Here is a 24,805-nt window from a genome sequence, read left to right as displayed (position 1 = left end):
CTCTGTCAATGCAACATCCTTGGGCCCTTATCATCTGAACTCTCAGCTTCCTGTAATTCGGTTGCACAGCTCTTCGTCAGTTCTTGGCCTCGCTAAATGTTTACTCAAACTTTCTACCTGCCTCCTCTCTTTCTGACAAAATCATTTTTATTGCCTCTTGGATGAATCCATATCCCTCTCTTGAGATGCCATCAAAGAATGCATCGAGATAATGATCAATGTTTGATGAATGTGGGCAACCTTCTCTTCACAATCCCGCATCTGATACCATACTCCCACTGGAAGTTGATCTTCCCATTACCTTCCCTTCCTGATCACTGTTCCCTTCTTTGCCTCTCCAAACTGACAGTGGATCAACAATTTATATATATTCTTCTACAAATATTGCTTCAGATTGTGCAAAGAAGGTCCTTGTCATCTTTAACTAGGCCTTTAAAGAATTCTGGCTTGTGTAGTAACAATGCATCGAGATAATGATCAATGTTTGATGAATGTGGGCAACCTTGACAAGAACATATCTAGGGGCACTGCACTGGCAGCAGCCTCTGCCTACAGCCTGTCTGTCATTTCTATCTTTCTTTTTATTTTCAGTTAGTCCAAAGTCTGTTTTGGGGGGAACTTTAACTTTTCTATGTGGGGGAGGGGGGCAGGGTAAGGGGGAAACCGTTTCCCAGTCTCTTCCTGGCGGGGACGCGACTATTTCTCCGAGTTGCGTCCTCGCCCCTCACCTCGCGGCCTACCAGCTGGATCGGAGCGGCCTTTCCTGCCGGGGACCGGGAACCGGACCAGGGCTGCTACAGCGGTGGCGCAGCGCTGGAGTCACCGCGGAGCGGGCGATGCCTACCTGGGTCGCCGTTTGGAGCTCCGAAGCGTTGGGCCATTGCTCCAACATCGTGGAGCTCTGGTGCGGAGAGCTTCCAACGCGGGCGGCGCTGAACAACATCGTGGAGTCCTGGGGCGCCTTGCAGAGGGTCTACAGCAGCAGTCTCCACCCGGCGCGGCCTACGGACTTTGGAAGCCGCCGACTCCGGTAGGAGGGGGCCGACTCTGGTGTCCACGTCGCTGAGGACGTCCCGCAGCCCCGACGTCGGACTTGTATCACCCCGGCGAGAGGTCCTGGACATCGGGCCGCCCGTAGCTGCAACTGCGGAGGGCTTGGGGAGGCCCTGACCACGAGGAACAGTGGAGGAAGAGACTGACTTTGGTGCCTTCCCACACAGTGGGAAACTTTGATTCTGCTGTGTGGGGATGTTTTATGTCAAATTCTATAGTGTGTTGTGTTCTTTATTTTTATTGTATGGCTGTATGGGAATTTCATTTCACTGTGCCATCTGGCACATGTGACAATTAAATCTATCTTGAATCTTGAATCTTGTAGACCTAATGAAGTTAGTACCCACAACTGACCATATGTTTTGCCACCTACTTTGACCAGATCACCATGAATGAAGCTTTACCTGTGACAAATTAAAAGAACTTATGATTCAAGTTAAAAATATTATTTCAGTTTTGCCACAATTAGTAAGTCTGAAGAAGGGTCTCGACCCGAAACGTGATCCATTCCTTCTCTCCAGAGATGCTGCCTGTCCCGCTGAGTTACTTCAGCATGTTGTGTCTATCTTCGGGGTTTACCAGCTTCTGCAGTTTCTTCCTACACCGTAAAGTTTAATTTTGCTTCCACTGGTACTTAAAGAAAGAACTAGCTTGTGACAAAATGAAAACGTGAGGTTGGATGATTTACTGAACTGCACTGACATGGAGCAAAAACAAATACTAAGAAAATATTTAAGTTAATATATTAGATAGTTGGATAGTTATATGGATGGGAAAGGAATGGAGGGTTATGGTCTGAGCGCAGGTATATGGGACTAGGGGAGATTATATGTTCGGCACGGACTAGAGGGGTCGAGATGGCCTGTTTCCGTGCTGTAATTGTTATATGGTTATATGGTTATATAATAAACAAATATCACCTGTATTATTTTGATGCAAAACAAAAAGATCGTATTAATGTACTTTCTCCATTTCAGAATGATGCATGTGATAGTTATCTGACGATAACTCTGATGACTAACAAGTTTAACATGGCAAAATAATTTAGAGCTGTAACCCAGCACCAAAATTAATTTTAATTCTCATGATGAAACAGTATGGACAAAGATTGTTTTGCTTCAAAAATAAATATTTCCAATGCAGCAGAATTCTACTTTTATTTAAATGCTGATGCACATTTTAATAATTAAATAAAAGCAAGCCACAAAAACCACATCCAGCTCAAAACTGTTTCAGACAATGAACAGCTAAAGCAATTGTAAAAATGCTGGCGAGAGGTTTTCTGCTTTTGCACTTGGCAGTATGCAGCTTTCCACACTCTAAATGTGAGACAAATCAAGGTCTGGCAAGCCAAAAGTGGAAAATCCAGGCTGCTACAAAAACAATGCCGAGATGCAATGCTCTAATTGAATCCCAGGATCCTATCACCTTGCTGTCAATCAAGGATATCACTAGAACAATTATTATAATTACTCTTTTATCTTAGTGACAGAAGCAAATAATCCAATTTGAATTAAATTTATATATTAACTCTCTGTTTCCTTCAGATTTATAAAATATAGTTAAATAAACGTTCCTCTCCTTCAAACTTCAGCTGCTGCCAAGGTGAAAACAGGTCACATCTAAATGGGAAGAAACTCACCATCCACCTCAATATTACTGCTGTTTTCTTTAAGTTTACTAACTGTTGCATAGAGATATTATTTTCTTTGGAAAGAGAAATGAGAAAGACCAATTAAAGCCAGGGCATTTCTCTTCCCCACTCCCTGGAGAAAAGTAAAGTGGAAATCTGGAACGCTTCCCCCAAAAGCCTGTAGATTCTGAGTGAACTGAAATGTTAAAAGGTTGAAGTTGGTGATTTTTCTTTTGTTATTTAATGGCAAATGATCAAAGAACATTAAGTGCTACTGAGGTTCAGATCACCCATGCCCAATTGAATGGCACAACAGGGCTGACTGACCTACTTCCATTTCATCCATCCTCCAACCTAATCTACTGTATTCGCAGTTCCAGGTGTGGACTCCTATATATCAGCAAGATCAAGAGCAGGCTCCACGATCATTTCGCTGAACACCTCCGCTCAATCTGCCTAAACCTACCTGATCTCCTGGTTGCTGAACACTTTAACTCCCCGTCCCATTCCTCCACTGACCTTTCTGTCCTGGGCCTCCTCCATTGTCAGAGTGACGAACAGCACCTAATATTTTGCTTTGGCAGCTTACACCCCAGCGGTATGAACATTGACTTCTCTACCTTCAAGTAACCCTTGGTTTCCTCCTCTCTCCATCCCTCCCCCTTCCCAGTTCTCCAACCAGTCTGATTGTCTGAGTACTTTCTTTTTATCTCCATTTACTTCGTTGTTACCTTCTACCAGCTAACAATGATCTATTCTACATTTTCCTTTATCTCCTTCCCATTGTTCTGGTTTCACACCTTCACACTTCCCTATCTTTGTATCTCCCACACCTCTGACATCAGTTTGAAGAAGGGTCTCGACCCGAAACGTCATCCATTCTTTCTCTGCAGTGATGCTGTCTGTCCCGCTGAGTTACTCCAGCATTTTGTGTCTATCATCCATCCATCCATATCTTTCAGCAAATAAAGCCACAGACTGTTGAAATATCTGACATATGGTTCCAAGTGAGAATCTAAAACTAGGGGGCACGTGGATAGAAATTTGTTTTTGGTTGCTTGTGGTTGATGCACAACACTATAGCAGCTGATTAATGTACTCCTTTACTGAAATGTACTTCCAAAGAGCATCAACAGACCAGATTTACACCCGACACATATTTTTATCCCAGTCTCCAGACAATAAATTGGACACTTACGACCGAAAGGAGAAAATTTTCTTTCCTATTGTGAGGCCTGTGAATATTGGAATACTTGATTCGCTGGTTGGTGTGTACTTGGTGGGCCGAAGGTTGGTGTGTACTTGGTGGGCCGAAGGTTGGTGTGGACTTGGTGGGCCAAATGGCCTGCTTCCTCGCTGTATCTCTAAACTAAACTAAATAAATTATTTTTTGGATAGATAGGAAACTAAAGGATATAGGAAACAGGTAAGTGGGCATGTAGCACAGGATCAAACAAGAATGCATGGAAGCAGTTCCAAGAAATTTTACGAAATTAATACCCGGAATGTGCAAATTGTCTCATTAGATATGTGCCCAGTGCAACTTAGGAGGGAGGGAGAGAGAGAAGAGATGACTCACACATGCAAGATCCGGAAGAATCTTGACAAGATGATATGGAGAGGATATTTCCTATTGTGGGATAGATGTGGCATCACTGTTTAAAATTAGGGATTGCTTGTTTGAGATACAGAATGAGCAAAAATAAATCTGTGATTAGAGAGTCCTTGGAACTTTCTCAAACATTGGTGGAAACATATCTTTTAATATTTTAAGGGCAAAGAATCTGTTTATGTGTAAGGGGATGAAATGTTATTGCAAATAAGACAGGAATGCAGAATTGAAATTCAAATCAGTTCAGCTATGATCTGGTTTAATGATGGATCAAGGTACCAAGTACCCAACTCCTGCTCTTAATTTGTGTGTTTGTAGGTATTAAAAGCAGGGCAAGTTTGTGTATAACCTAATCTTTCCGTGCATTCATATTCCCATGAGTGTATTGATAGACCACAATTGTCAATCACCTGAATTATTTTAACCATCTAATTTTAAAATTATATTTTTCTTCTTCAGAGTTCCTTCTTTCCCAGTCCCCATTAGTCAGTGATCAAAATAATGCGCAATTTCTAATGGAGAAAAAAGAGAGAGGAAGGAGAGAAAGAAGAGAGGGAAGGAAGGAGAGAAGGGAAAAGAGAGAGGAAGGAGGGAGGGAAGGGGAGAAGGGAGGGAGAGGGCCGGCGGCAGGAGCGGATGCCGGGGTCCGGGTGGACGGGTGTGAGCTGAGGCCGAGGTTTGTAAACTTTGCTCTAATCCCTGGCCCGGCAGTTCCTGTATTGTTCACCGCGTCTCCCCGGGGAGAGAGAGGGGTGGAGCCGGGGCTGTGTGTGTGAAGCACGGTGACTGGATGGGCGGGAGCGCTGCCCGGGACCATGAGGGAACGACCCACCTCCCCCTCTCCCCCTTCTCTATTCCCCCTCACACCCTCTCCCCGTCTACCCCTTTCTTCCCCCTCCACTCTCTCCACCCCTCTCTCCCCCCTCCACCCGGTGTAGATATACCTGAGCCGAGGGTAGATTACTCCAAAGGTCCTAGAACGGAGCTTTGGATTACTCCAGCGCGGGGCCCCCCTTTGGCGTGGGGCCCAATCAGTCCAATTGGCTTAAGGCGGGCCCTGAGCATGGAACAGTTAGCCAAAGGACCTGTTTCTGAACTGAAAAGCTCTTTGACTAGGATTCTTTAATGACGACATATACACCTTCAAATTAATCTTTTTGGACCAGAATTTTGGGCACTACATGCAGTTTTGTTTTGTTTATTTTCTGCATTTTAAACGGTTGCAACTCATAACCATTTTACTAGTACTGTTGTTAAATACAGTTTCAGTTTTGATGTGTTGTGAATATTGTAACCTTATCAAATGAGATTGTTGGGTAATTATTAGAAGCTATATCAAAGTAAAACATAAGCCGAGATGTGACCATATGGAAGTTTATCAGATTATGAGGGGCATAGACAGCTTAGATTGTCAGAGTCTTTTTCTCACCATTGAGGAGTCTAAAAATAGAGGGCATAATTTTAAGGTGAGTGGGGGTAGATTTAAAAGTGATCCATGGTGCAAGTTTTGCATATTTGAACAGATGGCTCACAGTGCATACATCTACGAAAATTACAATCTAATAACTGTTTCTTCTTTGCGTAGAGCAGAGTTGTAAAATCATGTGCTGTACAGTACCTTGCAAACAGTAAAAACTCATTTAACTTGTAAGCAATTTTAAAATGAATGCAGGGTGTCCTGTTCTGATTCAACATTGTTGTACACAATAAAGGAACAAAATACTAAACCTTGGCAAAATGTCAAGGCATCACTTATGTTCATATTGCTGCAATGCCTGAAAGACCAATTTAAGAAAACAATTCCATCATTAAAATGACTTCTGTGAAATTTGGTTACAATCAATGAACATTGCCAGCGAATAATTATCACATTGTTTTTGCATGAAATGGGGTGATTGCAATAATTTATAATGTAAAGGAATCCAAATAAAACCAATGCATCACTGTATTAATAATACTGCTGTACCAATACTTTTGATCAATCCCTCAATAATTTGAAACAATTTATGTATTTTAAACAGTCATATTTAAGTAAGATCTATCGCATTTGTTATTATTTGCATCTGATTAAAATGTATACGAAAAAGCATTTCTCCAAGTTCTTACCTTCCTTAGGACAATCTCTCCACTCATATGCATGGCCAGGTTGCTAAAATGGAGTAGCATCTGGTCTGTCGCTAACTGTTGTTCAATCACATCATCTCCATAAATCACAACAATGGCCACACAAACAAACAGGTGGAAGTAGTCAGTCTGCAAGACACATGTACATAAATGATATTAGAGAAACTGGAGATACATGTAATCACTCAATGTTACAAACACCAAAGCAACAGGATTGTTGTACACTGACTCATCAGTAACCAAAATACTAGCAGCACTTCATTATCTCCTCTACCCGTTACAGTTTCCCAAATGAAAATCCAAAATTGTTACTCACCGTAATTCATTCAAATCTGAAATTAGAGATAGCACTAGGCTTTGAAAACATATTACAAATAATAAGGATTGTACATGAATAATACTTTCCTGTTCTTTCTCCTTTGTTTCCATGGTACATTACTTTTATCAACTTACTTTAGACTGACACTTAAATAATCATTTACAAAGGTCATTCACTTCTGATTGGGATAGCTTTTAAATTTCACCATTCTACTTCTGTGCAAGAGATGCACCAGAGAATGTATAGTGGTCTTCAAAATGTATAATATTTCAAAATCAATAAAAAGTGCACTGGTGATTGTGAAGCAGAATTGATAAGTGATAAAGAATACTAGCCAGAAGTTACAATTAAATGGGATACATTGGTTAAGTTCCAACTACAGATCATGAATACCAAACAATATTTGTAAAACAACAATTTACTTTATCATCTTAAGATGCACATACCATTTTTATGGGAACGTTTTCTAAACAGGATTTTTGACTAACTGAAGATTATCGGTCTTGTTTTCCAGTACATCATGTTGATAAAACATTCAATAATTCGAGCAGTGAAGCAAGGACATCTGCAGTAGGATTAGGTCCTATTGCATTTTCAGTTAACTTACTCTCTTTAGTGAGTAGTCACAATGGCTGTGAAAGAGCATTTCTGGCAAGATGGGTTCGGCACCAAAAAAATAAGCTTGAATGAGCTTAACAATTCACAACTCTTTATCCTTTCGGGCACACACCTGCCTCTTCATCGCTGGCCTTTGTCCAACAATATGCCTATCAAATGACCCCCTCGCATTGTGTTCACCTATCACTGGCCAATCTCTGTCCTGCCCTCCTCTCTCCCAGCTTTCTTTCCCACCTCCCCCCTTCCCTACAATCATTCTGAAGATGGGTTCCGACCTGAAACACCGTGTACCAATGTTTTCCAGGGACGTTGCCTGACCTGCTGATTTGCGCCAGCATTCTGTGTTTATCTCAAGCTTGAATGAGTCTGTTTCGTTAGAAAGCATGGGACAAAACAAATGTTGAACTCAGAACCTGATTTGCTTGCTCTAGCTTGGACTCTGGTCAACCCATTAAATAAAATAATGGAATGGCAAAATAGTGGATAAAATTCAACAAAAGCCAGTTTGAGGTGCTATCCTTTGATGAAACAGCAGTGACTGAACTTTGTTGTTAGCTGTATTTTTAAGATGCGAGTGACCTTTATCTCATGCTATATGGCGAATTTCCCTTTGAGGGTACAGTACCATTCAGTCTCTGCACTGGTACTAAGAAGCTGAATTATTAAACCAGGGAGACGAGTGGCGTTACATAACTAAGGGGTCGTTAGAAAAAAAAAATCTGTTTCATGAGAATGTTAGACAACAAAATGCTGGAGTAACTCAGCGGGACAGGCAGCATCTCTGGAGAGAAGGAATAGGTGACGTTTCGGGTCAAGACCCTTTTTCAGACTCCAGCAGTTTGTGTCTATCTTTGATTTAAACAAGCATCTGCAGTTCCTTCATACTCATGAGAATGTTATATGCAGAATAAAATCTGTCATCCTTCTCAAGTTTGGTTTACATGTGACACCAATGTAATTCATAATTGCCTCTTCAGTTCAAGCCTTTAGGAATGGACCATAACTGAAGCCCTTGCCAACAATATTTACATTGCACAAAGGGTTGCAGCCCTGTGGACTGTCTGACAACCATCAACAGTATTGAGTTCAAGCTGGCAAAGCAGCCAATCACTTTGAAGAATTCTCACAGTGAACAAAGCTAATGGCATGTTGGTCTTTATTGCGAGAGGATGAGTTTCAGAACAAGGAAGTCCAACTGCAGTTGTACAGGACCCTGGTGAGACTGCACCTGGAGTATTAAAGCACACGGCATTGGGGGTTCAGTATTGATGTGGATAGAGAACTGGCTGGCAAACAGGAAGCAAAGAGTAGGAGTAAACGGGTCCTTTTCACAATGGCGGGCAGTGACTAGTGGGGTACCGCAAGGCTCAGTGCTGGGACCCCAGCTATTTACAATATATATTAATGATCTGGATGAGGGAATTGAAGGCAATATCTCCAAGTTTGCGGATGACACTAAGCTGGGGGGCAGTGTTAGCTGTGAGGGGGATGCTAGGAGACTGCAAGGTGACTTGGATAGGCTGGGTGAGTGGGCAAATGTTTGGCAGATGCAGTATAATGTGGATAAATGTGAGGTTATCCATTTTCGTGGCAAAAACAGGAAAGCAGACTATTATCTAAATGGTGGCCGATTAGGAAAAGGGGAGATGCAGCGAGACCTGGGTGTCATGGTACACCAGTCATTGAAAGTAGGCATGCAGGTGCAGCAGGCAGTGAAGAAAGCGAATGGTATGTTAGCTTTCATAGCAAAAGGATTTGAGTATAGGAGCAGGGAGGTTCTACTGCAGTTGTACAGGGTCTTGGTGAGACCACACCTGGAGTATTGCGTACAGTTTTGGTCTCCAAATCTGAGGAAGGACATTATTGCCATAGAGGGAGTGCAGAGAAGGTTCACCAGACTGATTCCTGGGATGTCAGGACTGTCTTATGAAGAAAGACTGGATAGACTTGGTTTATACTCTCTAGAATTTAGGAGATTGAGAGGGGATCTTATAGAAACTTACAAAATTCTTAAGGGGTTGGACAGGCTAGATGCAGGAAGATTGTTCCCGATGTTGGGGAAGTCTAGGACAAGGGGTCACAGCTTAAGGATAAGGGGGAAATCCTTTTTTAAACCGAGATGAGAAAAACTTTTTTCACACAGAGAGTGGTGAATCTCTGGAACTCTCTGCCACAGAGGGTAGTTGAGGCCAGTTCATTGGCTATATTTAAGAGGGAGTTAGATGTGGCCCTTGTGGCTAAGGGGATCAGAGGGTATGGAGAGAAGGCAGGTACGGGATACTGAGTTGGATGATCAGCCATGATCATATTGAATGGCCTCATAGAAACATATAAAATTCTTAAAGGATTGGACAGGCTAGATGCAGGAAAAATGTTTCCGATGTTGGGGGAAGTTCAGAACCAGGGGTCACAGTTTAAGAATAAGGGCTAGGCCATTTAGGACTGAGATGAGGATAACCTTTTTCATCCAGAGAGTTGTGAATCTGTGGAATTCTCTGCCACAGAAGGCAGTGGAGGCCAATTCAAGAGAGATGTTTTCAAGAGAGAGTTAGATTTAGCTCTTAGGCTCAAAGAATATGGGGAAAAAGCAGGGTACTGATTTTAAATGATCAGCCATGATCATATTGAAAGGCGGTGCTGGCTCGAAGGGCCGAATGGCCTACTACTGCACCTGTTTATCTGTTTCTAAGCAAGTAAAAATGCACAAATTCTATAGTAACATTTCATACATCTGAGAGAATGAAGTATCACAAAACACAAATTATAGTAACATCCACAGAAATTATATATATATTGGGATAGAGGAATAGTTAAGTACTGTAGTAATTATAGCCTTTAAAATTTTATCTCAGAATGTTGGGTCTGAAATACTCTCAAAGGATGATGAAAGCGGTCTTTGAATATTCTTTACACGGAAAAATACAGCAGAAGGGAGAAGCTCATTGGCCCACCGTGGTGCCAAATTAAACTAATCCCATCTGCCTCTACATGGTCAAAATTACTCTATTCCTGGCTTGTTCATGTGTGTGTCTAAACGCATCTTTAAATGCATCTGAAACATCTTCACCCTATCTACTGCTAGAAACGATAGCAGGATCCTCTCTGGCAGCGCTTTCTTAGCATCCATCACTCAGTGTAAATAAAATGACCTCATTAATCTGAAACATAACTCATTTTACTTCATTGTCACGTGAGTGACTACGTGAAGAGCCCGCTCAGCACGCATGCGCGGCATTGCGTTCAGCAGTGCAACAGCAGCCACATCGGGAGTCAGGCGCTCCCGCTACAGCGTGAAAGAACGGACCGTCAGGTAAGTACCCTGAGGTCGGGTTTTCTTTCACAGGGAGCCTTCTGCTTTATTTCAGGCAGAGAACAAAGGCTCTTGGACAAACCTGTCCCCCGCTCGACTCCACGGAGGAGCGTTCCATCTGGGGGGGGGGGGCAGCGACAAGGCGGTAGGACCGCTTACCGGGCGCTCCGCCATCCCCGACACCGTGCCGAGCCCAGTCCCGCTAGCGCCTGAGCAGCGGGCTGGAAGTAAAGCTACCGAAGAAGCTACCGGTGGCTTCCGACTTGTCGGACGGGGACGTCTCTCCACCCGCACGGGGAGGGGAGACAGCCGCCTGAGCCGCATGGAGCGGCTCCTGGAGCAGGAGCTCCAGCGAGACGCGCTTCGTGAGGGGCGCTCTCGCAGGGGGAGTTCAGGCACTCCCTCCACAGTGTCTTGTGCACTGTCCATTGCTTCCTCCTTACCCGAGGGTAGCTTTGGTGACCAGGACTGGGCTGGTCAAGAAGAGGGGACGCTGGCTGAAGATGTCGGGAGTATGCAAGGGGTGCAGGAACAGGAAGAGCTGCTGGGTGTGGTGGACCGCTACGTGGCAGCCCCACGTGCAGGAGGCCGTTAAAGGCCAAACTAGCGGCCAGCATTAACCACCTCTCCAACAGGCCCCTACAGGAGCAGGTGGTCAATGAGGCCTTAGAAACGTATACAGCTCCAGAGAACTGTGAGTCCCTTAAAGTGCTGGCTGTAAACAGCCAAAACTGGGGGCACGTTGGGGCAAATATTCGGAACCAGGAGCTAAAACTGCAGCGGATCCTCAGGCTCCTGACGTCAGCCATCACATCGTTTGCTCGTTCCGTGGACAAATACGGAGATGACCACAACCTTCGTAAACAAATCATAAGACCTGCCATAAAATCCTAAATTTGCTGGGTTGTGCAAAACCCCAGCCACTGAGCCAGACCCACTGCTCTTTGGCAAAAACCTCACAAAGCATATGAAGGATATGGAAGAGGCCTTAAAAAACTTTCGGTCTCATGAGGGCAGGCCCCGGGACGAGCAAACCAAAAACAATAATTCCCAAGCAGCAGCACCCCATCGCGTCCACCAGTCGACATCTACCATATGGGACTGGTGAAAGCTCGGGGTCCGCATTCTATCACCGGAAGTCTTCTTTAGACCAGGGCCCAGAGCGGACCCCATGGAATATGCGCCACCCCCCAACATCACCGCCACGTCAGACAACGTGCAAGACTCGTTGGACCGGCAGGAAACAGAAGAAATACTCATAACCATGGAGGTAGGTGGGTCTGGTTCCTACCAGCGTATAGAAAATAGGGGCTTAATACTAACAGGGGGGAGATTACACCTGTTTAAAGAAGCACGGGAGTCTATCACGAGTGATCAGTATATACTCAATGGTATTAGTGGATACAAAATACAATTCATACTAGAAAAATTGCCGCCAGTTCAACATTCACCCCAGAGGGTATTTTCCCTCTCAGTTAAAGAAAAACGAGAGGGACAAGCTGAACTGGTGAGACTAATTACAAAGGGTATCATTGGGAAAAACAAAACATGAACCCTTGGAATTCGTATCAAATATATTCACTAAACCCAAAAAAGATGGTGGATGTCGCATCATCATTGACTTAACTTCACTAAATATGTTTGTTAAGTATATACATTTCAAAATGGAAATGTTTGTTACTGCCAAACAACTAATTTCCAAAGGATACTTCATGGCAAGCATTGATCTTAAAGATGTTTACTATTCAGTACCATTCACAAGGATCATCGCAGATACCTGAAATTTACCTGGATGGGGCAGCTATGGCAGTTTAAAGCGTTACCCAATGAGTTAACATCAGCCCAAGATTATTCACCAAGATACTAAAACCAGCTCTGGCAATATTAAGAAGACAAAAACATATTGTCATGGCATATCTTGATGATATCTTAATAGTAGGCAAGACCATGGAATTGACTATGTCAGCTGTATCAGCTACCAAACAGTTGTTCGAAACCCTAAGATTGTCTTACATCCAGATACATCTAAGTTGAAGCCATCCACAATCATGGACTACTTGGGCTTCACAATTGATTCAGTCTACGTGACTGTAACATTGCCAAGAGACAAAGCAGTTGAATTGGCACAATCATGCAACAATTTAATGGTCAACGAACGACCAACTATTCGACAAGTAGCAGAGTAATTGGGAAAATGGTAGCAGCATTTCCGGCTACACAATTCGGACCTTTGCACTATCAAAACTTACACAGAGCAAAGGTACAGGCACCAAAATGACATGCAGGTCATTATGATCGTGTCATGAAGTTACCCACTGAAGCAATATCAGAACTACAGTGGTGGGCAAAAAACGTTTGGCATAGTTTCAGCCCTATTATCATCACTAACCCTATGTTAGTTATCCAAACAGATGCCAGTGCTCAAGGCTGGGGAGCAACTAACTCCATATCCAGCACAGGTGGTAGATGGACTAACCCAGAGTCATCATTACCACTTACACTGGGCTTTAATTATCTAGAGATGTTGGGTGGCTTTTATGGTTTAAAAGCATATGCATGAAATATGCATCACTTGCATGTACGGTTACAAATAGATAATACTACGGTGGTGGCCTACATTAACCATATGGGCGGCATAAAATCGTTATCATGCGACAAGTTGGTCAACACAATTTGGCAATGGTGTGTCGAAAGACATATTTGGCTATCAGCAACTTACCTGCCAGGTAAGCTAAATACAGTGGCAGACACCAGGTCACGTAAATTTAATGACAACATCAAATGGATGTTAAACCCCCAAAAATTTGCAAAAGTTATCAAGCAATATGGCACGCCAGATATCGATTTATTTGCATCAAGGCTAAATCACCAGGTACCTATGTATGTCGCTTGGGAACCAGACCCTGAAGCAGCAGCGGTAGATGCGTTCGCGCTGGATTGGGGAAATGCATTTCCTCCCTTCTGCCTCATCAGTCGGATACTACGCACAATACAAATGGACTCTGCTTCAAGTATTTTGATAGTACCCGACTGGCCCAATACTCCATGACATGGTTGTTGAAACTCCGATGGTATTCCCCAGTGACCCAGAGTTATTAACACCCAGTGTCGGGCATAAGCCACCCGTGCCATGAAAAAAATCAAACTCCTGGGTTGCAGATTCTGCACAAACCACTTCTGGGACTGGGATTATCAGAACAAACCGTCGACACCATGTTAGCATCCCTCCGAACATCCACTAAAAAACAGCACTTGTCCAGCATCAAAAAATGGGAGAAGTACTGCTTGGATACAGGGACCACCTACTCAACCGCTACAGTTACCAACGTACTGGAATTCCTGGCGAACATTCACCACGATGAAGGACTCAGCTACAGAGCCATCAACACAGCTAGAAGTGCCCTGTCTGTCTATTTAAAACAAGCTCCAGGACAACAGGCCATGGGGTCCCACCCGCTGGTGGTCAAACTAATGAAGGGTATTTACAACTCTAACCCCCTAGACCAAGGTACACCCATATATGGGATGTCAGTGTGGTCCTGACATACCTCAGGGGATGACCACTAGCCAGATCCCTCAACCTGGAACAATCTATGCTCAAAACACTCATGTTGATGGCACTTGTATCTGCACAGAGGGTCCAGTCACTACACCTATTGCGACTGGACAGCATGCTCACAGCTCCAGACCAGATCTCTGTCATTATCCAGGGACTGGTCAAACAGAGCAGACCAGGAACACCTAATCCAGTCGTGGAATTCCGGGCTTACCCGCCAGAACCACGGTTATGTGCCATGACCCACATACTGTCCTACATAGACACAGCCAAAAGTATTCAAGGGAGAGGAAAAGCCTTGTGGGTCAGTCATAAAAACCTTATGGTCGGGTGACGAGCCAAACCATTTCGAGATGGCTCAAGCAGGTGCTAAAAGCGGCTGGGATAAACACTAAGATGTACAAATCTCTCTCCACCAGGGCAGCATCCACGTCGACGGCCAAAAGAATGGACGTGCCTATAGACCACATCCTGGCTACAGCAGGATGGTCGGGGGAAAGACCGTTCAGGAATTTTATAATAAGCCGTTGGCAAAACCTGCTTTATTTGCAGAAAACTTTTACAGACTGCAAATATTTAATTTAAGCCCAGGGGAGCAATTTAATTTCTTTGTTGTTATTGTTAAAAAATACCATTGTGTTTTTCTACAAACAGATTCATTGGTTGAATTCGATAACACACTTCCTCCCTCAAGGACTTCGGCAGTGAGTGAAGTAATAACTGTTACACGGTTTGAAATCACAGAGCTTTAAAATCTTCACGTAGTCACTCACGTGACTCCTAAGTAAAATAGTAAGATTAAACGAGAACTTACCAGTTTGAAGTTTGATCTGTATTTTATGAGGAGTTACGATGAGGGATTACGTGCCCTCCGCTCCCACCCTCAATAATATGGGTCAAACTGATAACTGATTTCTCCATTTCTTTACTATGTTTATTTCAATAACTGTGTCTATCTGTGATTCCACACCGCTGCTTTGAAGTATGCCGCGCATGCGTGCTGAGCGGGCTCTTCACGTAATCCTTCATCGTAACTCCTCATAAAATACAGATCAAACTTCAAACTGGTAAGTTCTCGTTTAATCTTACTATTTTATGTTCTCCAAGTTTGCCCAACCGCTCTTTATCACTAATACTCTCTAATTCGGATTTTATTTTTCCTGGTGAACCTTTTTCTGCACCCTCTCCAAAACACCCAAATTTAAATTCCCAGCCAGATTACTGACTTTGGAGGATGATGATGAAAAAGACTGAAGTACAGTCTATTCAGTGGACAAATAAGGAATCAATGACAGCAACTTCTGGATTGCCATGCAAACTCTATACAGTCAGTTCCTTGGTCTTGATGACAAGCGCTGACAGTTTCATCTTGCTGGCAATGCAAATTCTGACACGTCAGTTTTATCTTAATGGGAATGCTCAGTTTATGAAGTGCAGAGGGACTTGATGGCTTAGGTTGACGAGAACTCAAAAAATTACAATTGGGCTAGATTTTTTAAATTATTCCTGCAATCAGCATTATTTCAGTTTTATTACATAGGCTATTACATTATTTATTACATTATAACAGTGACTCCTAACCTGATAATGAGCCCAGCATGCCTCCCATATACGAAGTGCCTCTGTTTCAGGAAACTCGCGTTTAAAGCAGAGAAGAATCCATCGATGGCAGAACAGCATCTGAAGCCCATCCTCACCCAAGGACACCAAATGGTGGTAAAAACGGGGATGCATCAATCGCAGCAACTCTCTTAAGTACAGCTTTAAAATGAAAAGCACATGTGGAAACCACATAGTTTTAGGAAAACTCGCTACACACGTTCATTTACACACATGTATATATATCACACAGACACACACACATACACACACTATATATATACACACACCCACTATATACACACACTACATATATACACACACACTATATATACACACACACTATATATATACACACACACTATATATATACACACACACTATATATATACACACACACTATATATATACACACACACTATATACACACACTATATACACACACACTATATATATACAAAAATCAGTTGGAAGAAGGGTCTCGACCCGAAACGTTGCCTACTCCTTTTCTCCATAGGTGCTGCCTCACCCGCTGAGTTATCCCAGGATTTTTTGTCTACTAGAGACAAGTTCAAATTAATAGGCTTATAGAGTATATTGTTTAAGGAAAATAAGTTCTTAAAAATATCCTATACAAAATGAATAACTTTATGCATTATACTCCATTTGCACAAGGCAGTGGGTCTATTGGTGTTCTAAATTAGATTAATTTTATACAGCATGAAGGATTTGCAGTTCTAATGCCAATACTGGAACACTTGCACAAGCGGATAATTTCATTGTAATCACTGAAATACTTTCCAAATGGCAAAGTTAAATTTCAATATGTTCATTTAGCTATTTACATGATATCTGCTGCAAATAGTCAATATCAGCTGTGAATTCTCATCGAAAATGATCAAATCTGCTCAGAATGGTGGGTTGTAAATACTTATAAAAATGATATTTACTGAAATATGATTTATTCCCAAGTGTCTTGTATGTAAAGGATCTTTAAGGCAGTTACTCGTTATCCTATAAGGATATATATTGACCAGAATTTGATGGTCTGTTTAGAAATAAAAATGTGTCCAAAAAATTGTCTTCACTTTCCAATCCAATCCAATCACTTTTCCCATTCGATTCATCACTTACCAACTGCTTTTCCATATCATCATCCCGCGGTGAGCTGATGAAAATTGTATTCTGCATTAGTCCAACAAAACACCAAAATGTGTCGGATTCATCCCGGACTTCTGACAAGATTGGAGCCACCAGATCTGACATCCCCTGTGAGTACCCTACCTCAGGGCTGTAAACAGCATAGTTCAGCAAAATACTCCTGTGAAGATATTTAATTAAACAGACATGTTACATTTTAGGACTTTAAACAATTTTTTTTTATACAGGGAGAGGAATTTGGAATTCTGGTATGTTTAAAAATTGAAAATGTATAGTTTGAAGAACAATGGAAACCGTTATGGGATTGGGACGTTCATCTTGTTCAGCGAAGGTAGTTTAAAGGGAGTGTGGAGAGGGGCTGAAAATAGGGCACTGCTGTATATAACTGTTGTTAAAATTAATCGTTTTCTAGACACCCCCACGAGGGAAGGAATGTAGAGGATCAAAGACTCAAAATGTGGCATGTTGCTCACTATCAGAGCTGAAAAGAGAAAGACTCGCATTCATTTATTTTATCAACTTAAAAAAAAACATTGCAACATTCTTCATTGAATAAATAGCTTTGAAATGCATTCAATGTTATGTGAAGCACAGCAACAACTTAAATTACTTCTAATACATATTTAATGTAAAATATGCAAAATGTGATTCTCTGCTGCATGAAAATCAGAACTGAAAATAGTTAAATTGTAAAATTGAGACCAGGTGCTTTAAATTTAAGAAAGCACCACATTGCCACTTTAGAAGTTGCCTTGTATGTTTATGAAAATGACACTTTTCTTCCGTATGGCCAAAACTATCCAAGCTACATAAATTCACACAACATCTTTACCTCATCAATTCCACATTTGGGTTGTTTTCCCCTTTGTAAAACTGTTTGGATCGATCAGTTCGAACAACATCTTTATCAACGGTAAACTGAACTGTTCGCCAAAATTTTTCTTGCTCTTCGAGAGTCATTGACAACCTGCAATGGGAGATTAAGTCAAATCTCAATTTCTGTCATTTACTCTTCATCTTGTTTTCCATCGAACTAATGATAAAAATTACGAAGGTTACATGGGAAAAGTACAGGTGCACAACCTTTTATCCGAACATCCAAATAACGAAAACCTCCGAATAGCGGACATTTTTTCGGTCCTTGAAGAAAGGTCCTTGAAAATGTTCACCGAGGGCGGCCCGCAGAGGTGACAGCGGAACCTCCGGTCAGTCCTCGAAGAAAGGGGAACTAAATCCCCATTCATAAAAGAGGTGAGGGTATATTGCGCGGGAGGGTTAATAATTGGCAATATGCTGCTGCCTGCCCGCTGAGTTAAAAAGTTCCCACGGTAGACTCACGATACGCAGTGTATCATGAGTCTTGCGTGGGAACTTTTTAACTCAGCGGGCAGGCAGCAGCAGATTGTCGCTCCCTTCAGTTTCACCCCACCTACACCCCTCTGCTTCCCGGCCATGTGTGTGACCCCTTCCCTCCCCTCTCCAGCTCCCCGCTCATTGCACCGGCACGGGGGCTTTGCACTGTCTTCACGTCGGCGATGACAGCAGGGCAGTGCCAGTCACCGGAGACGTCAGGACCAACGGGACACCGACCCCCAGGCCCACTGCAAGCACGGAGATCCCAGAGACCCACAGCCAGCAGCAGCCCAGCTCCGTTCCAACTCCAGAGGAAAACTGCAAACTGGCCGGAGACGTCAGGACCACCAGAAGCCGTTCCCCGAGCTGCGCCCCCTCATCGGGACACCGACCCCCAGGCCCACTGCAAGCACGGAGATCCCAGAGACCCACAGCCAACAGCAGCCCAGCCCAGCCCCGCTCCAACTACAGAGGAACCTGGGTTGCGGATGACGGGGCGCAGCTCGGGGCGTCGTAGGGGCCCATCGGGGAGCGGGTTCCTGTTGGTCCTGACGTCTCTGGCCACCTGCCATCCTCCGGGAACTGTACCGCCCTTGCAGGAGAGTGGGGTTGTTTGCAGTTGCAGAGGGAGGGGGCAAGGGCGGTACAGTTCCCAGTCTCAGCTCCAGTCCAGGGGGGTGGCCGGAGACGTCAGGACCAACGGGACACCGACCCCCAGGCCCACTGCAAGCACGGAGATCCCAGAGACCCACAGCCAGCAGCAACTCCAGCCCAACCCCGCTCCAACTCCAGAGGAACACGTAGGGGCAGAAGCTGATGGTGTGCAAGGTACGTCTTGTTCTTGGGGTGGCGGATGAGGGGGCGCAGCTCGGGCTGTGGGCAAACTGCCACTTGTCGCCGTAGCGGCCCATCGGGGAGCGGATTCCTCTGGAGTTGGAGGGGGAGGGGGGTATTGTGCTGTTTGATCGCCCCCCTGCTATCCCAGGGACAGGGAGACACAGCGGCTTTTTAGACTGGTGGGCAATCACTTCCAAAGTTCTGCCCACAGTCAGTACACCTCTCCTGCACTGCATTTCATACAAACATTTATTCTGCAAGAAAAAACTACATTGAAGACTCAAACTCGCGACCGAGTAACTGCCGGGATCGAGGCGCAAACTCGCGACCTTGCGGATATGAGCCGAGCACTCTATCACTGAGCTAGCCATTAAAATCTACGCTAAAAAATTTCCATTCCGAAGGCCGACAAATTCTGAATTACGAAAAGTGTCTGGTCCCAAGGCTTTCGGATAAAAGGTTGTGCACCTGTATTTGATATATATTCACAAATGTTCGATTAATGTAAGACATAATCTAATTCAATTTAAAATTTTACATAGATTATATTATTCAAAAACAAGATTGAACAAATTTTATCCAAATATATCCCCCATTTGTGATAAATGTCTATCCCAAAACGCAACTATAACACACTCCTTAGTTTCCTGCATAAAACTTTATAGATTTTGGAGTGATACTTTCGAAATATTTACAAAATTATTCAAGATAAGAATGGAACCTAATACTGAAATTATTATATTTGGAGTAATGGAAGATGGGAATAAATTGAACACATCTCAAAATTTATTTTTTAACTATGGTTTAATAATAGCAAAAAAATGATTACTTAAATTTTGGAAAAATACATCAATACCAACGCTTAAAATGTGGATTGCAAGAATGTTGGACACCGCACATCTTGAGGAAATGCGATTCCTCCTAATGGATAAATCAGACCAATTCATAACGAGTTGGTCTCCATTTGTCGTCTTTTTGGAATCATATGGTGCAACACAATCGTAAAAACTAACTGTTTCAGGACTGGACGAGGGTTGGTCAAGATTATAAACAATGATCTCCTTACCCCTTTTTTAAAATCATTTAAAAATCTATTTATTTATTTATTTATTAAAAAAATTAAAAAATTAAAAATTAAAATTATGTCTTATTCTCGTTTTTCTATTTTCTTTTCTCAACTTTCTTCACATTCGTCTTTCTTCTTTTTCTTCACACACTATATATCTCACGCTTTTCTATCCCTTACTATCTAATTTATTTTTCTTATTCTAATCTTTCTTTAATATAATCTTGTTTTCCATCATTATCCCGTTTTCCAACTAGTTGTCATTTGACCACAAGCTGGGGAAAATCTGCTAACACCATCTTGTACCCTCAGCAAACAGGTCTGCAATTTACATTTATAATTGTCATCGTCTATCAATTAAAATGTTTATGAATTATGTTTTGATGCTGGCACTGACGTGGCTAATAGATGTTCATGCTCAAAATATTTATTCTCTGTTATTGGTAATTATTCAATGCAGGCAAATCCTACTGAAATACTGCCTTTTGAAACACAACGTTTTACTACAACATTACTTTACTGTTTGAGGTGTTGCACTTTTGCAATCGTCAAATACTAATTTAAAATAAATTTATCATATATTTCCCAGCTCAGAAAATTTCATAAATTCAAATATTCTTTAAAACCTGGATGAAAAGTCTACCTGTATACTACAGGAAGAATACACATACATCAGGAAACAAGGTGGTGCACACATTCCAATGGTGCCGAATGGAGATGGTTGAAAGCTTCAACTTCCTAGGCATAAATATCAACAGTCCTGGACCAACTACATTGAAGTCATGGCCAGGAAATCACAACAACCTCTCAACTTTATCAGAGGCTGAAAGAAGTTTGGCACATCTCCAATGACTCTGATCAACTTCTAAAGATACGCCATAGAAAATATCCTGTAATGATGTATCACAGCTTGGTCTGGCAACACCTCACTATAGTTTTCACCTCTCTCTCTCTCTCTCTCTTTATCTGACGTTCCCTTTTCATATCCAATTGTACATTCAATTTATACCCACTCCGATATCCACTGAGACCTTTGTGCTATATATTCCAAAAAAGATTGCAAAAACATGTGGAAGAGGAGTGTTCAAAATGTAATAACAAGGAACCTCAGATGCTGGTTTACCAAATATACAAAATGCTGGAATAACTAAGCAGGTCAGGCAGCATCTCTGGAGACCATAGATAGGTGACGTTTTGGATCGAGACCTTTCTTCAGATATACAGGAAGAGGGGTAGGATTGGGTTGTACAGCTCCCCAAGCCTATCCACCATCCTCTTTTTAAAAACAATTTAGTTCTGCTGCTGTTTCCTTGTTCATGGGCCAGATTATCCGATTCAATACTCACCGTCATTCACCTTGCAACAGTCGTTGGCTACTGAGAGGAGATTTTCCTTTCACATATTTATCTAGCTCTTTTTTGAAAGATACAATTGAATTTGCTTGCACCACTCCCCCAAGCATGCATTCCAGTCCCCAATTACTTAATTATGTTCTCAATCGCTTTATTCTATTGTTCCCTGATACTTGACCCTTCTGCCATTTGGGAACAGTTTTTATCTATAAACTCTGCTTAGATTAAAACTTCCCTATCTCAACCCTTTTCAATCTTCTCTGTTTTGAGAATAATTCCCTCTACCCACCCCCTCCCCCCCTCCCCTTGTTTCTGCAGTCTATCCAATAACTGACATTCCTCATTCCTGGAATAAATTTGGTAAGACTCTTAATCCCTCTCCAGCGCTTTCAAATTTGTCATAAAATGTGGAGATGAGAATGGAGCACAGTGCTCCAGATGTGGCCAAAACCAATTATTTATTAAGTCTCATAATGACTTCCTTGCGGTGTATTTCTAAAAGAACCACTGTTCATTTCACTGCCCCAATTTTTGCAAAACATATGCAAGGCTGTATTGTACATCTGATATTTTTCAACTGTTGTTTCCATAATTTCTATTGCAGCTCTTCCTGATATCTTATTGTGTTGCTGATTGTCCATACATTGATATGCAGGCAATTCAGAATGTTCTTATTTTTATAACCTTGTTATTATTTTTCTATAATTATTCCCATTCATTGTTCTTTATTCTCTCATCTTTTCCTTATCTTTAGAAGGACTGTTATTTCTGCTGAAACTGTTAATCAATTTTAAATTGAAATTATTTTCCAAGGTTCTTCATAGATTATTTTCCTTTCTTCATAGATTTCAGGGCAAGTATGACTGAGATGCAGGCCATTCCAATAAACAGCCTCCCCCGATCAGTCTTAAGAAGGACCCCAGCCTGAAATGTAGTCTGTTCATTTTCCTCCTCAGATACTGCCTAAACTGTTGAGTTCCTCCAATATTTTGTTTTATGGTCAAATAGCTTCTTAACAGTCTGATAATTAAACTGGATATGCATCAGGAAATAATAGCTGAACTTCAGGTAATGGGAGAGCAACAAAGAATTCTTGTGCTCCTAAGAAACTTTACCTATTTTGCTGAAGTTCCTCATACTCCATTCGTTTCTGAATGCGCAGCGCTTCTCGTTCTTCTGACGTTGATTCACAGCTGTAAAACTGTAACAGAAATGGCCAGACTTCTCCACGGATTGTAGGATCAATACCACCGAAGAATATTGCCTTTCAAAACAATAACAGAAAGCCTCATGATTCCTATTCACACCTGTTTTTACTTAACAAAATTATCTTAACTAAAAGAGAATCAAGGTTTTTGTGGTAAAACTTGTGGGAATATCTTTTATCTAGATAAAATACTGACATTAGTTGGAAAACGCATGCAACTCAAATTATTTTTTGTAATGTTCTGGACACAGTTTTCACAATTAACAAAAGCATTTAGTCTGAACAGTTCTGTATTTCATGAGATAAAATATTTCTTATAAAGATGTGACAATTGTATCCTGGAGTTAAATAATAGTCTTTGAACGATTTAAGCCAGCACAGGTTAACCAAACATAAAACATTCCAATTGACAATGCCAATAAAACTCAAAATTCACCAAAGACAGAATTTCATTTTTAATCACTGCACGTAAATTTCTCCTCAGTATATTCAGAAGGCATGTCACCAAATACTGTGCAAACATCTACCAGTGTACTGTAGAAAGTATCCTGACTGGTTGCAGCATAGACTGGAACACCAATTTCAATGCACAGAAACACAGTTGGTTATAGAGACACTGGGATTCAGTCTGGTCCATCACAGGCATAGGCTTCCACGACATCAAAAATATCTAAGTGAGGCACTGTTTCAAGAGGGCGGCATCTATCACCAAGTATTTTCACATCCGGGTCATATCCTCTTCGCACTGCTACCATCAGGCAGAAGGTACAGTAACCTAAGTCACAGATCACCAGATTTAAGAACAGTACTGTCCTACAACTGTCAGAGTCTTGAACCAACCTGTACAACCCTAATCCTACCTCGACAATAGAGCACTACAAACCACAATTTGCTACTATGGACTTAGTTCTTTATCTAATTGCGTTTTCAACTAATGTCTGATTTTGTTGGAGTTTTGTTTTCTTTTTACAGCCTGTTTTGGTGTGCTTATCTCCGGCTATGTGCCTGTGAAGCTGCTGCAAGCAAGATTTTTATTGTACCTGTACCTCACCGAACCTGCAGACATGACAATAAAAAATCTTGACTTGATTTACTGGCTTTGAAGTAAGTGCAGTGTATATTTAATAGGTTGATTTCTGAGATGTTGCCCTTTGAAGGGAAATCGAGAACATTTGACCCATAACCCTGGCGTTCACATTTTTGAATAGTAAGAGATCAGGGGTGATGGTGGACTGGGCAAGTAGGAGAGTAAGAATCAGCCATTATATCAAATGGTGCACAGGTTTGTATGGCTTACTTCTGCTTCTATTTCTTGTTTTATGTTCTCGTAATTCGTTGTAGGATTTTTGTATGAAGAATGGACAGTATATTTGGACAGTATATTTGCCCACATAATATACATATTTATACATCACAATTGATATCACGTCCTTATTGCAAAACCCCCGATCCCCAAAACAAATATCAATGAATAAATAAATAAATCATTGAAGCAACTCAAAGAATGTTACAATCAAAGCACTGAAGGGTGATAACTTGTACGTCTAAACATTATGCAAATTCACACAGGGTAATGAGTCAAATATGCACTCAAACAAGGGATAAATGTCCAGCCATTTGGTGAACTCTTTTTGTGTGAGAATGCAACCAATGGATCTTTTACATACACCGGAATGGACTGCTAACATCTCATCCAAATGGCTATGCATTATTTGCTAAATACCACACTCAAGTGTAAGCCTGGATTAACAGCCGCTATTTATATAATGCCTTTAATGCAGCAAAAAACATCCCTAAAACATTCATGGGAATGCTGCCAAACAACATATTGATGTGGAGCTATATGAGAAAGTATTATGGCAGCCAATCAAACTGTGGTCAAAGATATAAATAAATAAATAAATAAATAGATAGGGAAAAGAGGAGGAGATGTTTTGAGACCGAATTTAAGAACTTAAGGCTAGCAGCTGAAGAAATAGTTGCAACTGAATTAGGGATTCCCAAG

At 41.9% G+C, this 24,805-nt stretch overlaps 1 protein-coding gene across 1 annotated transcript in view; it reads right to left on the bottom strand.

Annotated features, from left to right (window-relative positions):
* The window catches only part of tbc1d16 (TBC1 domain family member 16), a 109,804-nt gene that overhangs the window by 6,377 nt on the left and 78,622 nt on the right, over window positions 1-24,805 (bottom strand). The window contains exons 7-11 of the mRNA XM_033044349.1: window positions 22,709-22,857; window positions 17,818-17,952; window positions 16,959-17,145; window positions 15,807-15,986; window positions 6,405-6,551 (exon numbers count right to left, since the gene is read on the bottom strand). Of these exons, the coding sequence (XP_032900240.1) occupies window positions 6,405-6,551; window positions 15,807-15,986; window positions 16,959-17,145; window positions 17,818-17,952; window positions 22,709-22,857 (798 nt within the window). The remainder of the gene's footprint in view (window positions 1-6,404; window positions 6,552-15,806; window positions 15,987-16,958; window positions 17,146-17,817; window positions 17,953-22,708; window positions 22,858-24,805) is intronic.

The sequence above is a fragment of the Amblyraja radiata genome, chromosome 26, assembly GCF_010909765.2.
Source record: "Amblyraja radiata isolate CabotCenter1 chromosome 26, sAmbRad1.1.pri, whole genome shotgun sequence".
In the NCBI taxonomy this organism is placed as follows: Eukaryota; Metazoa; Chordata; class Chondrichthyes; order Rajiformes; family Rajidae; genus Amblyraja; species Amblyraja radiata.
The sequence above is the reverse complement of the archived record's forward strand: the minus strand, read 5'-3'. Positions and strand labels throughout refer to the sequence as shown.